At 39.4% G+C, this 16096-nt stretch overlaps 1 protein-coding gene across 1 annotated transcript in view; it reads right to left on the minus strand.

Annotated features, from left to right (window-relative positions):
• Positions 1-16096, minus strand: part of ESYT3 (extended synaptotagmin 3) — a 90829-nt gene that overhangs the window by 46663 nt on the left and 28070 nt on the right. Inside the window, exons 3-4 of the mRNA XM_069063885.1 lie at positions 14352-14486; positions 10426-10502 (exon numbers count right to left, since the gene is read on the minus strand). Of these exons, the coding sequence (XP_068919986.1) occupies positions 10426-10502; positions 14352-14486 (212 nt within the window). The remainder of the gene's footprint in view (positions 1-10425; positions 10503-14351; positions 14487-16096) is intronic.

Consider the following 16096-nt stretch of genomic DNA (forward strand, 5'->3'; position numbering starts at 1 on the left):
CTAATCATTGCTCCAATTTCTGTCCTCTGGGATTAAGCAAAACAAGTTTAAGCCCTCTTTTATATGACAGTCCTTCAGATACTTGAGGGTAGCTATTAAGTCTCGCCCCCAACTCCCTTTTCTTTTTTCCTGTTCCAAGATCTTATTCTTATTCTTTCTTTACTTTGAGCACCTCACCTCCTCCTCACTGGAACTTTGGACTCTGTCCCTTAGCTCTGATAGGCAAGTTTTTGCCTTTATTTCCTGGGGCCATGGTCTTAACCATGCCTTCTCTACTCAGACCATCACCACCTCCTCCTTCCCACCAGTAACTTAGGTTCTGTCACTGGGCCCTTCAGCTTTGATAGATGAGCTTTTGCCTTATCTTGCTGGGATCCAGACTCCATGTATCACTGTGCTGATAAATGTTTAATAACTAACTCTGGAAAAAAATACCCATGGCATAATTCGAAGTTTAATTTACATTATTAAGAAGATTTCCTCCATCATTTTCTTAAGTTTAGACAATCAACAAAACAACAAATCAAGGCCTGGTTCATAACATTTGCTGATTTCTGAGGTGTAAGTGCTTGTACTGAAAATTTAACAACCAGCTCTCATAATGAATTGGCTCTAGCACACCCCTCCTTCCATGCCACTTTCCATACACTGCCCCCCACCTTCAGCTTCCAATTACATGTTGTCTTTGTTCAGATATAAACTCCTTGAGGGCAGGGACTATCTTGATAGCTTGTATTTATATCTCCAATCTTTAGCACAGCATAAGCACTTAATAAATTCCTCAATCTCTCTGTCCCTCCCCATCTCTTCTTTTTTCCTTCATTCCTTTCCTTTTCCCTTTGCCCCCCAATCTACTAGGCTAAATATCATGATACAAAAAAAATGCTGAACAATGACTACTGAATAAGTCTCTGGGTGATTCATGGGTAACTCAGGAGAGTAAGAAAATTGGCAGATGAGAGGCTGTGCATATGTGGTCCAGTAAAATGGACTTCATTGACTTCACAGTTGTCAGGAAAGAACCAGTCTGAGAAGAGGGTCCCTTACACAGTAGTAGAGAGCCAATGAAATGAGAAGAAGCCACAATAAGATCTAGATTGGACAAGCTGTATTTGTAAAAGATCCTAAAATCAGGAAGGGGAAGTTAATACAGAATAGGCTATATTGCAAAGCTATGCAAAAATAGTTGTAGTGCATATATATTATTTATGTAATAACACATCGCCTAATGACAAAGACACTATGTCAACATTTGTACAGGAAATCAGGTCCACCATTCTTATAATTATAATGTTGTAAGGGAGTTATACAATTAATGGTCAACACAGGACTACAGTCTGCCTCTGGACCCAGACAATTCAGCACCATTACACCAGGATTAAGGTGCTAGGCAAAACTCTCAGAAAAGTCTTCAAAAGAATATACATAAAGGCAAGAGGAACATTAATTAGATTACTAGACCATAATGAAGATATATGTCTTTGTTAGTACAAATGAATTCCTAGAAATCAAAACACCTCAAAACTCTCCAGCCAAATGTAGTTTAAAAGAATTTAGGTGGGATGTTTTTATCAAGGAGGGAAACGATGATTAGAAGGAAATTCTGAAGGTATCTATTGAAGGGATTATGTGCTTGGCCTAGATGAGGTCCCTTGGTGTATCCTAGGGGAACTAGCAAATAGAAGACAACTCTCTTTCCTAACAAGAAACAAAAATGGGGACTCTGGAGTCCTACCCAGACCTAAAATTGAATGATAGAATATTACATAAAATAAAATCCCACTTCTTTGAAGGGTGAATGAAAAGTTCTATCTCCCTCCTTCTTTCCTAGTAATGGCAGCTTTGGGTGTGGAACATTGTTAGGCTCAGGGGATATGTTGGTTAGTTTTGATGAACTGCTTCATTTTCCTCTTTCTTTTTAATTCTTTGTTATAAGGGATGACTTGAAGGGGAATGATATAGTCAGAAATGGTGGTGAAGTAAAAATAAACTTATCAATACAAGATGATTATTTTCAAACAAAGAAATATGGTACCTGCTCTCAAGGACCTATATTCCTCTTCATTCAATTTCGTATTCAGTGCACCATCAACCTAACATTCAATATAAGCTCCTGGATTGTTTATGTATACTTTTAATGCATGACCTGAATTGTCCTCCCTGTATTAATGTTTTTATATTAGAGTGTGGCTTCTCTGAGCTCCTGGCTTTGTGCAGTCCTACACAATGCCACACACCTAGATGCCTAGTAAAAGGCAGTTGAGGTTGATGATGACAGTCTAAAAACTTAATTTTCCTATACTATGTTCCTTCTCAGTCTGGGATAGGTTGCTGTTGATATTAACATGAGAAAAACTTTTCTGTGGCTAAAACCTCACCTTTCAATGACCCATTCACTAATGAATGTATGGATGGGTTGAGTGAGCCTGTAATATGTTTATATGGATCGTGGTCCTCAAAGATAGACTTTTAAAAGGTCTTGAACTCCTATTATTTCCAATGACAGTCAAGAAGTTCTTCCTTATCACTGAGCCTGCCTACTCTGAGTTGACCACCAGTCAGAAATGCTATAAAAGGGGGTTGCCCTAGGTGACTTCTCAGGTCCCATTTAGCCCTAAAGTTAAGTGACAGAATATTATATAAAATAAAGTCCCACTTCTTTGGAGAGAGAATGAAAGTGGCAAGTAATATATCTAACCAGTAACGATACTGGTCTTTGAGTCAACAGACTTGGTTCAAGTCCCAACTCCAACACTTATTTGCTGCATGATCCCTAACCTTTCTGAAGACTCAGTATCTCATCTATAAAACGAGAATACTTGCAATATCTATCTCACAGAGTGATTATGGAGAAGCATTTTATAGACCTTCAGGGTATATATATTTTGCTTTCTAATATCCACCCACTTTTATGAGAGCAGTCCCTCCCTCTCTACCATGCAAGGATCATTCCATTGTTTTGTTTTTCAAATTTTTTTAAACAGTATCTTCACTCATAAGAATCAACAGCAAGGTTAAATGCTCAGAAAGTTCTAGGTCTAATTGAGGAGAAAGTTCACTGTCCTAAAGACTAGGCCTGATAAGTTTGGAGATGTTCATCACCAGAAGGTTGACAATTGGTGATGGATTTTTTTTCTGGCATTCATGAAACTGTCTACTAAGATGAACAGGGCTTGAGGTCTGCATCTGTGAGGGATATATCCATATCATTAAAGCCAAAGATCCCTTAAATAAGTACTAAAATTAGAAGAGCATTATAGATATAATATAGCTTGATTTCAACAAAGCATTTTATAGATCTTTAGGGTGTATATTATTTTGCTTTCTAATATCCACCCACTTTTATGAGAGCAGCCCCTCCCTCTGCCATGCCATGATCATTCAATTGTTTTATTTTTCAAATTTTAACACAGCCTTCACTCATACACTCACTCATAAGAATGAGCAGCAAGACTGAATGCTCAGAAAGTTTTGGGTCTAATTGAGGAGACAGCTCTTGGTTTCAGAGCAATATTCTTTTTGATGGGGAAAATAAGCAAATACAAGTAGACAAATATATATGGAAATGTACGAGAAAATAAATGTTGATGTGAAAGGTGGAAATAGAGTGACCTGATGTAAATTTCAAAATGAATTGAGACATACAAAAAAGGTAAAGAAAAGGAGAAAAAAAAGGTGGAGGGGAAGGTCCTTGAGAGTAAAAACTGTTTTTTTTTCTTTGTATTCCCAGGACTTAGTACAGTGCCTGGCTCATAGAAAGCGATTAATAAAGCTTCTTGACTGACGAAAGCTATGTCTTAAATAAGAACTAGCAAGGGAAACACTGGGAAAGAAGACAGAATGTCAACAGTGGCAAGGAGAGGCAAGAATTACCCTAATTTGTTTCCATCTTCTCTTGAAATGAAAGGAATATGAAAGGAAAGGAAAATGAACTTTGTCCTATAATGGACAGACCATAAAGAGGGAATTTAAGTCTGGGATGGGAAGGATAATAAAAATGCATTCAGCTCTAAAGGAATTCAAGATTCAGGGTTCAGACAAATATATGCCTTAGTGTGCTGAAGGAACTATGTGTAATCTTTGAGGTATTTTAGAAGACTGAAGGTAGTTAAATTTTGAACTGTTAAAAGGAGAAAAGAACGGATCCCCCAAAACTACATCCTAGTAAGCTTGGCACTGAACCCCAGCAGGATTCTAGAAGAGGAAGAGAATCTGATCTTATAGGGAAAAAAAAACTGAATTAGTCACCAGGTGTCAACACAGATTCACTAAAAAGAAATCATATTAAACTAAATTAATTTGGGGGCCAGGGTTAATAAATTGATCTACCATTTAAATAGTAGCCTATATCTCATTATGGTCCTTGGTTCTTGAAGAGCACAAGCTTGATAGATTCTACAAAACTGGAAAGGCTTCAAGAATGGGTCTGGTAGCAGACTGTCCATATTTACTGTCCTAAAGACTAGCCCAGCTAAGTTTGGAGATGTTCATCACCAGAACATTGACAACCAGGTGATGGATTTTTTTCTGGCAAAATAATTCATGAAACTAACAATAAGATGAGCAGGGCTTGAGGTCTGCATCTGTGAGGGGTGTACCCATATCATTAAAGTCAGAGATCCCTTAAATAAGCACTAAAATTAGTGGAGTATTATAGATATAATATAGCTTGATTTTCACAACACAAGTATTTCACAGATCCTCATAATATTCTTTCAAGTAACAGTGAAATATAGATTGGGTAATTAAACTAGTAGGTGGACCCACAGCTGTTTGAATTCCAAAAAAATATTAATCATGTGGTATGACCCAGAAGGTCTCTATCTTTGGGCAGCTGGGTGGCACAGTAGATAGAGTGCTAGACCTGGAGTTAGGAAGATTCCTCTTCCTGAGTTTAAATCTGGCCTTAGACACTTACTAGCTGTGTGATTCTGGGCAGGTCACTTGACCCTGTTTGCCTCAGTTCCCCAATCTGCAAAATAAGCTGGAGAAGACAATGACTCTAGCATCTTTGCCTAGAAACCCCAAATAGGGTCATACAACTGAACAAGAAGAGTCTATCTTTCAAGCTGTCTTATTCAAAATTTTTATCAAAGACAGACAAAAAGGGGTGCTTTTGGAGTCAGAAGACTTGGGTTCAGATCTTGTGTCTGCTATCCGTGTGATCTTGGACAAAGTTGTTTAGCTTTTCTTGTCCTCAGTTACTCCAACTGTAAAATCAGGTGGTTGTATTGTATGACTTTTGAGGTCTATTTTACCTTGAAGTTTATGATCCTGTGAAGACACACAAAAGCATCTTTATTAAATTTTCAAAGTAGTAAAGAATATGATGGGTAACAGAAACAAAATTAGCTCAAGGGGCAGCTATGTGGTGCAGTGAATAGAGCACCGACCTTAGAATCAGGAGGACCTGAGTTCAAATCTGGCCTCAGACACTTAACATTTCCTAGCTGTGTGACCTTGGGCACATCACTTAACTCCAATTGCCCTGACTTCCCCCTCCAAAAAATAAAAAAAACAATTAGCTCAAAAAATGGGAAACCTAGGTCCAAACTACCAATTTCAAAGTTAACAAGGATAATTGTAAAGTTCTGTGTTAAGGTTAAAAATACATACATACATATATATATATATGTATGTGTGTGTATGTATAATATACACATATGAAACATATATACATACACACAACTAGAAGCCAGAAGAGACTTTTCTGGATGTTATTTGGGTGAAAAATATCTAGGACTTTTAAGCTAGTGCTAACTAAGGGTACATTATTTATAGAATATATCATCCAGTGTATCAACTGGGCAATGGATGAAAAAGTTTGGACTTAGGAGAATTTTATTGTTCTGTAAGAAAGGACAAAAGGAACGGAGTCAGAGAAACTAGGGAAAACTTGCATGAACTGATGTGAAGTAAAATGAATAGAATCAGAATAATTTCTGTAATGACCAAGACACTGCAAAGACAAACAACTTTGAAAGAACGCTGATCAATGCAATAACAAACTACACCTTTAAAAGACTAAGGATTAAGCGTGCAAAGGAAAAGAGTGAAGAGAGGTAACAAAGGAGCATCAGGAAAAACCATAACAATACACAGGAGAGGAGAGAGGGGAGTCTGGAGGATAATACTGACAAAAATGACAAAAAAAGCCACCATGTGAAATTTAACACATTAAGAGAAAAACCAGTGAGTAATAGATAAATAGTTCTATGTATAGTCCTCAATTCCTCATTTTCTAGTTCTCTAGTTTCTAGTTTATCATTAAAAATACACACATACATATATTTCAAGTTGTAGCAATAGCCTAGTTTGTTATAGAGAAGTCAGATCTATTATATCTAATATGTTACATATATTACATATACATATATGTAATATAGAAATAGCCCTAGTCTATGTTATATCTGAATATGATGGACAACAGTTCTTCTGTTAGTTCCACACATCTTCCAAAGAGCAAGAGAGGACCAATAAATATACTTTGCAAAGGGGAAGATTTTATCTCAACTTTGGAAAAATTTTCTAACTGGAGCTGTCCAGCAATGGGTTGGCTGCTTTATTAGGTTGTATTGCTCACTACAGGACTTTATGCAGAGTAGTTCACGGTCAGGAGTCCTGTCCAAGACAACCCTGGACTCTGTAGGAGGTTGGGCAAGACAACTTCTAAGATGCCTTCCAACTATAAATTCTATTATCTTGATAGTTAATGGTTCCCCACCCATGTACTCACTAATCAGAAATTCCCAACCTGCCATACATTCTCATGTGTTTAATAAGCAAACACTTTATTCTATATGTATGTTCTAGGAGTTTGGTTCCTTCCACCCACCTAAGTGCACTCAATTCATGAACCTGGGATAAAAACAGGAAACATGACACCCAACGAGGGAGTGGCTGGTTTTAGGAACCTTTGGCATTTTTTTCATTGAAGGACAATCCAGATCTCATCCCTTCTAGGAAGACTTCCTGGATTTAACCTCATTATAATTTATTACTAACCTTATTTGACATAGTAATTCTTACACAAGCCACTGACTCCACTAATTATGAATGAGAATATATTCTTGTTTTTAATATCTACATACCAACTTATGTAATAGTAGGTTGCCAATTCTCATAGAGATCCCTGCAATGCCAAGGGAATGATGACCAACAGATTTTGGGCTGAACTCTCTATTTCATGTCAGGAAAAGAATATGGAATAAAGGAGATAACCTCTGACTTTTTCTTTTTGAAACAGTACAAATTAGTAGCCAAAACAGAGGAAGCAGGGATGGAGCCTCATAGAATAAATCAATTGTGCTATAGAAGAAAGACCTGTGCATTTAGAATTAGAGGATATAGGTTCAACACTCTGTCTGTCTGTCAATTCTGTCTGCCATCGGATGACAGAGAATCCCCCCAAATCTTGATAGCTTAGAACAGGGGTTGGCATTTGGCCTGTGGGTCAAAATCAGCCCATGGGCTACACAATTTTGTAGAGCCTGAGAGTTAAGAATTGTTTTTACATTTCAAAGTAATGTAAAAATCATATTTAGAAGTGTAAGAAACATTTTGAGCTCAGGCCATGCAAAAAAAACCAGGCAGCAAGCTGGATTTGGTCCTCAGGCTATCATTTGCCTACCCATGGGTTAGAACATTGGGCCAAGTCCAATAAGATTAAATCTGATAATGATAAATATGAATTTTTACATACGGGTTCGAAAAATGAACTTCACCAGTAAAGTGGGAGAGGCATGGCTAGAAGGTAGTTTAAAAAATATCTAGGATGGCAAATTCAATTTGAGACATGTGAGTAAAGAAAGCTAAAGTTGACCTTGTTATTGGACAGTGATTTCAATCATGTCTGACTCTTCATGATCCCTTTTGGGGTTTTCTTGGCAAAGCTACTAGAACAGTTTGCCATTTCCTTCTCCAGCATATTTTACAGGTGAGGAAACTGAGGCAAACAGGGTTAAGTGATTTGCCTGGGTCACATGGCTAGTAAGTGTCTGAGGCCAAATTTGAATTCCGGAAGAAGAGTCTTCCTGACTCCTAGTCTGGTACTTTACATACTGGGCCACCTGGCTGCCCCAAAGCCCAAAGTATTAGGCTGCATAAAGAGAGGCACAGCTTCTAGAAAAAAGGAGACAATGTTCCCACTGTACTCTGCCTTCGCCAGACCATGGTGTGTTCAGTTCAGAGCAGCACATTTTGGGAAAGCCATTGATAAGCTAGTGAGCACTCAGAGACAACCATAATAGTGAAGGACCTCAACTTCATACCACATGAGGAAAAGCTGAAGGACTGGGAACGTTTGACTTAGAGGAAACTTAGGGGAGACATAACAATTACTCTATCATTGGGTATTTGAAGAGCTATAATCCAGAAGAGAGAACAGACTGTTTGCCCAGGGTTGGACAAAGGAGAAATGGGTAGAAGTTGTGAAGAAGCACATTTAAGCTTGAAGTAAGGAATCATTTCCTGATGATTAGCACTGTCTCCTAATGGAAGATACTGCATTGGAAATGAGTGGTTCTCACCAGTAGAGATCTTGGGGCAAAGGTTAGATGACCACTCATAAGATATGTTGTAGAGCACATTCTTTTTCAGGCACGGCTGTACCAGATGGATATTGGAGGCCCTTCCAATTGAAAATCTATGATTTCGGAGCTCCTGGTCTTCTCCTTACTATTTGTGACCTTGGATAAATCCCTTCACATTTAATTGCCTGATCTGCAAAATCAAGTGGCCAGATTAGGTGATCTCCAACATCCTACTCAAGTACCATCTTCTGCACGAAGCCACCTATGCTGTCTTCCTCTTCTTCTTTTTAATCACAGCACCTTAATGAATTTTTACGATAACATATGAAAATGAACTCCCCTCTTTGTTCATTCTTCAGACAACGTTGCTGGCTTGATTGACAAAGCCAACACACATAGTAACTACTCTTGAATATTACTCTGCCAGTCACATTACCACGATAGCTCACAGGACTTAAGTGAATACAGGTTGTAGAGAAGCATAAACAATAAAAGAAGACATACTGTTTAGGATTTCTGTAGTTTCCACTTCTAGATAATTTTAAAAATTCAGCAAACACAAAGGTCTGAGAAACATACTACCCATCACTTTCACCATTTGGGCCTTCAGCCATATGGGAATAGAAGAGGTACTGTTGTTATTTTACAAAACAACTCTCTCCCCTACAACTACCACAAATCACTCTCTCTCTCTCTCTTTTTTTTTTTTTTTTTTTTTTTTTTGCCTTTTAGAGGGTTAAGTAACTTGCCCAAGGTTACACGGCTAGGCTAGTTTTTTTGTGTGGGTGTTAAGTGTCTGAGGCCAGAACTGAACTCAGGTTCTCCTGACTCCGGGGCCAACTCACTGCGCCACCTAGCCGCCCCTATCTCTCTCTCTTTTTTTCCCCAATCTCTTTATTTGATTTCAGGTATTGAAATCATTGCCTTCACCCCCAGTGGCACAAGACCTCCTTGGATGTTCTTCCACCCTTTCTCCCAGGTAGCTCTGCTTTCCAGTGCTAAATGCCCAGCACATGGCTGAAAGATAGATTTGTTTTGCTTTGATTTGTTTTCTTGGATGGAACCAGTGATCTCATAGGTATTGGGAAGTCCTGGTGAGGAAACTCCCTGTTACAATGCAGATCAGATTGTTCTACAATTTATAATCTTAGACTGTTGCCTGGGGGCACTGAGTATGTGAGTTGCTCAGCTAACTACATAGCCAGGATATTTCCTTTGAACCCAAGTCTTTCTTTTGGTAGGGGCAGATTTCTAGCAACTATGCCATTCTTGCTCTTAAATATATTTTCTGGAAGAAGGGCTGTTGCTTCAGGGCCAGGGTCTGATTCTAAGTCAGAGGAATAGGGTTTTCTCATTCTTCTTTCAGCAGCTATCCACTAGGATGAGCGATCCATCTCTATCCCAGTTTCCCCATACCCATATGCCAATTCTGATCAACCACTGTTCCTCAATCCTCAAAAATATTGTGTACTAGATGAAGAAAGATGTGCCTTCTTTTAAGTGGTTCAATCAGCTTATTAGATTCCCAATGCCAAAGCAGAACATGTGATGTTCAACTTGGTGTAAAATACTATGCCTGTAAGGTACTATATTTAGTCAAGGTGGCACTAGTACATAAAGAGCTGGGCCTGGAGAAAAGAAGACTCATCTTCCTGAGTTCAAATCTGGCCTTAGACACTTACTACCTGTGGGACCCTGGGCAAGTCACTTGACCCTGTTTGCCTCATTTCTTCATATCTAAAATGAACTGGAGAAGGAAATGGCAAACCACTCCACTATCTTTGCCAAGAAAACCCCAAATGGGGTCATGAAGATTTGAACCCGACTGAAACGAAACAAGTACAACAACAATAACAACAACATCTATCTTCCCGGGAGCCCCCAGGTACATTACCATATCTGTAGGTCTAGGGTGATCCGTCTTCGGTTGCACTGGCTGGTGTGGGCCTTGACACCATTGACCTTGGGGCACTGAAAAAGAACAATGGAGAAGTCACTGCTGCTTTGGTTTCTGAGATGTACTTGCTGTGGATACCACATGGAACCCAAAGCTCATTATGTTGGAAAAGGCAATAAAAGTGATGATGGTCCTAGGTCAGTGGTAATCCCGATGAAGTGTAAACAGGCTTATATTAAAGCAGCTCCTCTGTTCCCCCTTTTATTTGCTTCAAACTCTTTTGACTCACCTCAGACCCAGAACTGACCCAATCTCACAGAGGCCCTTTGGTGATGGCACAGGACAGACCTCTCTGAACCAATGATCTACCACTTTCTCCCCTACATCCTTACCAGCCCTTATTCCTTATAGACAATAGGATCATGGGATTTAGGGTTGGAAGGAACCTTAGAGGTCTAGTCCAATGCCTTCATTTAACAGATGAGGAAAATGAGGCAGGTGTGTGTGTGTGTGTGTGTGTGTGTGTGTGTTTATCTCTGTGAGTCACTCTACCCATAAAGGGCAGAGCACTTCTTCCACCATATACCATAATAGTATGATTATTATCCTCATTTTACAGATGAAGAAAATTAAGATCAGAGAGGCTATTTGTCCATACTCACATAAGCTAAAGTGCTCAGGATTTGAATTCAGGTCTCCTCACTCAAAATCTTGCCCTCCCCCCAACCCATTCTTATCCTCGGGCAGGGCAGGACCAAGTTAGATTTGCTCTGGGAAGGGGCTGGGTGTCTCCCTTTATCTCATTCACTTGCTTTCTTTGCCTTCTTTAACGTTTACCCTAACCTCCACACGTCTACCCTAGCTTCTCTTCAAGATGCTTGCTATAAAAAGGCCCAATTAAAAGAATAATATGAGTTGAGAGTAGGGTGGAGGGAGTAGGGAATAAAATAAAGCTATTATTCAGTCTAGTTTAAGTGATGTAAGAGAATGAGACTTACATACCTGCTTCTGTTTAAATTACTTTGTTCTCTGCCATTGCCATTAACAGCAATGGAGCCTTGTTTTGTTTTTTAAACAAATAGACAGTTGTAAAACTTTTCCCTTCTTTAAAACTATAGTACTTGTTTTCTTCTTCTTTTATGAGCTTATTTAATTTTGTTTTGAAAGGGACTGTGGATTATCTGTCTTTGTCCTTACCAGGGCTAGCACAATGCTTTGTACAAAATAGAAATTTTTAAAACGTTGGCTGAATTGCTGTATTACAGCCTAATTACTTCCTAGGAATCCTATCTCCCAAAGTCACCTTATATCAATAATTTTATTAGAGTTACTGGATTGATTCACAAGATGAGCCCCAGTTCTAGGGTTAAGACCAGGAAAGGGACAAAGTTAGCCACCTTCAGTGACTGATACTAACAAGAACTCAGGTGCTCAGAATGAGATTAGAACGTAACCTCCATGAGGGCAGGGACTACTTTTTCATTTTGTATTTCCAGCGCCTGGTACATGAACTAGATTAGATTATTTAAGGAAGAGTAGATAAAACACGACTGGACTTAAAGTCAAGAATACCTAGGCTCGAATCTTACCTTCCACACTTATTTATGACCCTGAGCAAGAAAACTTCTTTGAGTGTCAGTGTCTTCATCTGTAAAATGGGGTTAACAATACCTTCAGAACCTTCTTCACAAAGCTGTTGTGAGGTTTATATGTGTAAAGCCCTTTGCAAGTTTTACAGCACTATCTAGATGTCAGCTAGGTGGCACAGTGTATAGAGTGCTGGGGCTAGAGACAGGAAGACCTGAGTTCAAACCTGGCCTCAGACACTTACTAGCTATGTGACCTTGAGCAAGTCACTTAACACTGTTTCCCTTAGTTTCCTCATCTGTACAATGATCTGGAGAAGGAAATGGCAAACCATTCTCATATCTTTGCCAAGAAAACTCCAAGTGAGGTCACGAAGAATCCAATATGACTGAGTGAGTGAACAACAACAAAAAAATGGCAGTTGTTTAATATTCTAATCTCTAATTTTCTAGAAGTCCTTCATTTGGAGTAATTTTCTTAATGCACTTATCCATATGTTATTAGAAAACAGCCAGCATAAAATGTAATTGTTGAAAAGTAGCCTGTAAACTCAGGAACTGTAAAATGATGGGAAAGATTATTCAAATGAAGATAGGTCTTGAGGTAACACAAATCCACACGTGATGGTCTTCTGTGTGAAATGGAGAGAAGGGAGGGTTGGAGAGCAGATATATGTCCCTGAATCTCTGGCACTTTCTACTGACCAAAGGAGAGGGAGGGAGAAAGGAATGTTTGGGGGTAAATGAGTGGACCAGCAGGAAACGAGGCATTCATGCTGAGAACAATGGGACACAAAGTTAGAAAGGGAAATTGGGTCCAGATGATGGAATGAATGTTCTCATCTCTATCCTTTTATACTTGTCTTACCCTCACATGCAAAGCTGTCACCTATAGGTCCTACAAGGACCTGTGTGTTATCTTTTGATCAATTTCCTAACCCACCTTTCAAAACTCAGCTCAAGTCCTATTTCCCTCCCCTGACAACATCAGTATATAGAACTCCATCCATCCTCTGAATATCTAAGCACTTATTATCTGGACCACACATTTGGCAATTTGGGTCAATTAAAAAAATACACTTTGTGCAAATCATTAAGGGATGGAAAGGTAAAAACTGACAGCTCCTGCCTTCAAGAAACTTAGACTCTAGAGAGGGTGGTCTGATAGGTAGACAGATAAAATATAATATAAGGTAGGCTGGAGGCAGTAAAGCAGGAAGAGATTTGGGTTTGGACTTGGAAGAACTGGGCTCAAGTCCTTGCTCCACCATTTATTTATATGTGTGACCCTGAGAAAGTCACTTGGAACTCTCTGGGCTTCAGGTTTCTCATCTGTATAATGAGTGGGTTGGACTAGACAGCTTCTGAAGTCTCTTTCAGCTCTCAATCTGTGATTTTACATGGTCCTGTGACCTCTAGGGTCCCTGTGATGTGATGGGACAAAGGAGAGATCAGATAAAATGCTCTAAGAAAGGGAGAGGAAGAAGAGAATACTTTTTAGCTAGAAGGGAAATCATATACTGCATTGTACACTTATTTTATTTATATCTTTTCAACCAGTCTGGATTTATACTCTAGACTAAGTATCAGTTTATAATCTAGAGTTGCCAAGTAGATTACAAAAACGAAAATAATGTCCAAAGTATCTCTCCCACAGTGCTATACACATAGAAAAAATTATCAAATCAAATAGTTTTAATGAAGATAGAGGGGGTGTTCTCCACCTCTTTCCTTTGTTCTTTTTTTTTTTTTTAAAGCAATCGGGGTTAAGTAACTTGCTCAAGGTTACACGGCCAGTTATTTCTGGGTGTGGTGCTGAGTATCTGAGCCTGGTTTTGATCCAGGTCATCCCGACAATGGAGGCGGTGCTCTTACTCGCTGAGCCACCTGGCTGCCCCTAAGCAATTGGGGTTAAGTAACTTGCTCAAGGTTACACTGCCAGGTGTTTCTGGGTGGGTGCTAAGCGTCTGAGCCCGGATTTGATCCCCAGGTCATCCCGACACTAGAGCCGGTGCTCTTACTCGCGTGCTACCTGGCTTCCCCTCTTTCCTTTGTTCTTGATGGGTATTTTCTCTCCATGGGATACAGTATCCAGGCAAAACTAAGTATGTTTGCTGCAGGCAGACACTGAGGAACTCTGAGCCTGGCACTGAGAGGAGGCAGGAAGGAGATGGTGATGCTTGGACAAGTGGCTGTAGCCAAATGTGCATTTGGGACCACATGGAAGCCCGGAAGCTTTGGTTATCAGTGGGAGGGGTGGGAGTGAGGGTGGGGAAGGCTGGGTGAGGGGAGGAGGTCTGAAAACAATGCAGTACTTAAGCAAGTTAAGTCACCAACCTTTTGTCCAAAGCACAGTTTGGTGAAAGTGAATGTTTTTAGATGGATACTCTTTTCTCTGATCTTTGGCTCGAGTTTTTCCCGAAGTTTCTTCTCCATGATCATGCCAAGGTAGGGCCAGATCTGTGATATGATCTATGTGGGAGAGAAATACACACATACACACACAGAGAGAATGAATTGTATGTAACTGATGATCAAGGGGTATTTAGGTCCTAATTATTATTATTATTTGCTTTTTGGAGGGCAATTGGGGTTAAGTGACTTGCCCAAGGTCACATGGCTAGTTTTTGTGTTAAGTGTCTGAGGCCAGATTTGAACTCAGGTATTCCTGACTCCAGAGCCAGTGATCTATTCAGTGTGCCACCTAGCTGCCCCCAAATACAATACAACCACTTTTTTCCTCCCTAATTCTTAATAAACTTATCAATATTGGTCACTCTATAGTCTCTTAAATTGACTGAAACAATCTAATTACTTTTAAACCTTTAGAGTAGCTCACACTGTCTGTCATGCCTGGTCAGGGAGCATGGCCACCTCTGAAGGACTTTCAGTGCTGAATAGCAGGAAAGGGGTTGCCCTGTTCATATTGTAACTTAAGACCAAGTGGAAAAACCAATGGTCCAGGAATCAAGAGACCTGGGTTCTAGCCCTGGCTTACTGGATGTGTGCCTTCAGCGAGATATTTGACCTCTTTTGACTTGTTTCTTCATGTTAGTCAAGAGGGTTGAGCTCGATGATGGCAAAGGTCTCTTTTGCTCTAGGACTAATGTATTTAAAGTAATAAATGCCATTTAGACCATCATCATTGACAACAATGATAACAGCTAACTTTTATTTACTGTCTACTATATGCCACACACTGTGCTAAGCACTTTGCAAATATTATCTTGATTGATCCTTACAAGAACCCTGAGAGGTAGATGTTGTTATTGTTCTTATGTTTCAGTTGAAGAAACTAAGTCAGGTAGAGATCAAGTGACTTGTTTAAGGTCACACAGCTAGCAAATGTCTGAGGTCTTTCCAGGGCCCCCACGCTTCTAGCAGGATCATTGATCATGCATTTCTTTTTGGAAACCATTTCTCTGTCCATATATCAGTCTTTTCACTTAACTCTCTAAAATTTATCTTTGGAATAATAGGAAAATGAGAAGATTTAATTTTTAAGGATTATAGATTTAGACTTGGGAGGGAATTTAGATGTTCCAATCCCCACCCCCCCACCCACATTTTAAAGCCTGAAGAAAGTGATTTGTTCTAGGTCATACAGCTAGCAAGTTACAAAATTAAGATTAGAAACCATGTTTTCTGACTTCCAAATCTAGAGCTTTTCCCACTGTGTTTGCAAAGGCAGTGATGCCAGTCTTTTCCAAGACTATCCAATTTAGGGAAAGTCTTAGATCTTAATTTCTTGTCCCTCCTTCAGGGTGCCTCTAGAAATCTTTTATTAATGCATTTTTCTCTCATTAAGCAATAGTCCTATCAATACAATAAGTGACAACCTTTACATTCCTCATATGTCCATTTTTTTTCTTTTAGAATTTTCCATTTGGTTCCATCAGACTGGTGCCCCTAATTAGCAACCTAATCTCCTTTCCGAATCTACATCCTAGACAGGACTACTCTCCCAACGCTCAACTCTAACTCTACCAGCAAAAATAAGGAAACATCTGCTAATCTCTGGTCATAGATACAGGAATCTCTTTATGGCATGAATCCCTTTGGCAATTAGATGAAGCCTATGG

This window comes from Petaurus breviceps, unplaced genomic scaffold, assembly GCF_028583685.1.
Source record: "Petaurus breviceps papuanus isolate PSGF00001 unplaced genomic scaffold, PetGlider_PUasm1.0 90604, whole genome shotgun sequence".
Lineage (NCBI taxonomy): Eukaryota > Metazoa > Chordata > Mammalia > Diprotodontia > Petauridae > Petaurus > Petaurus breviceps.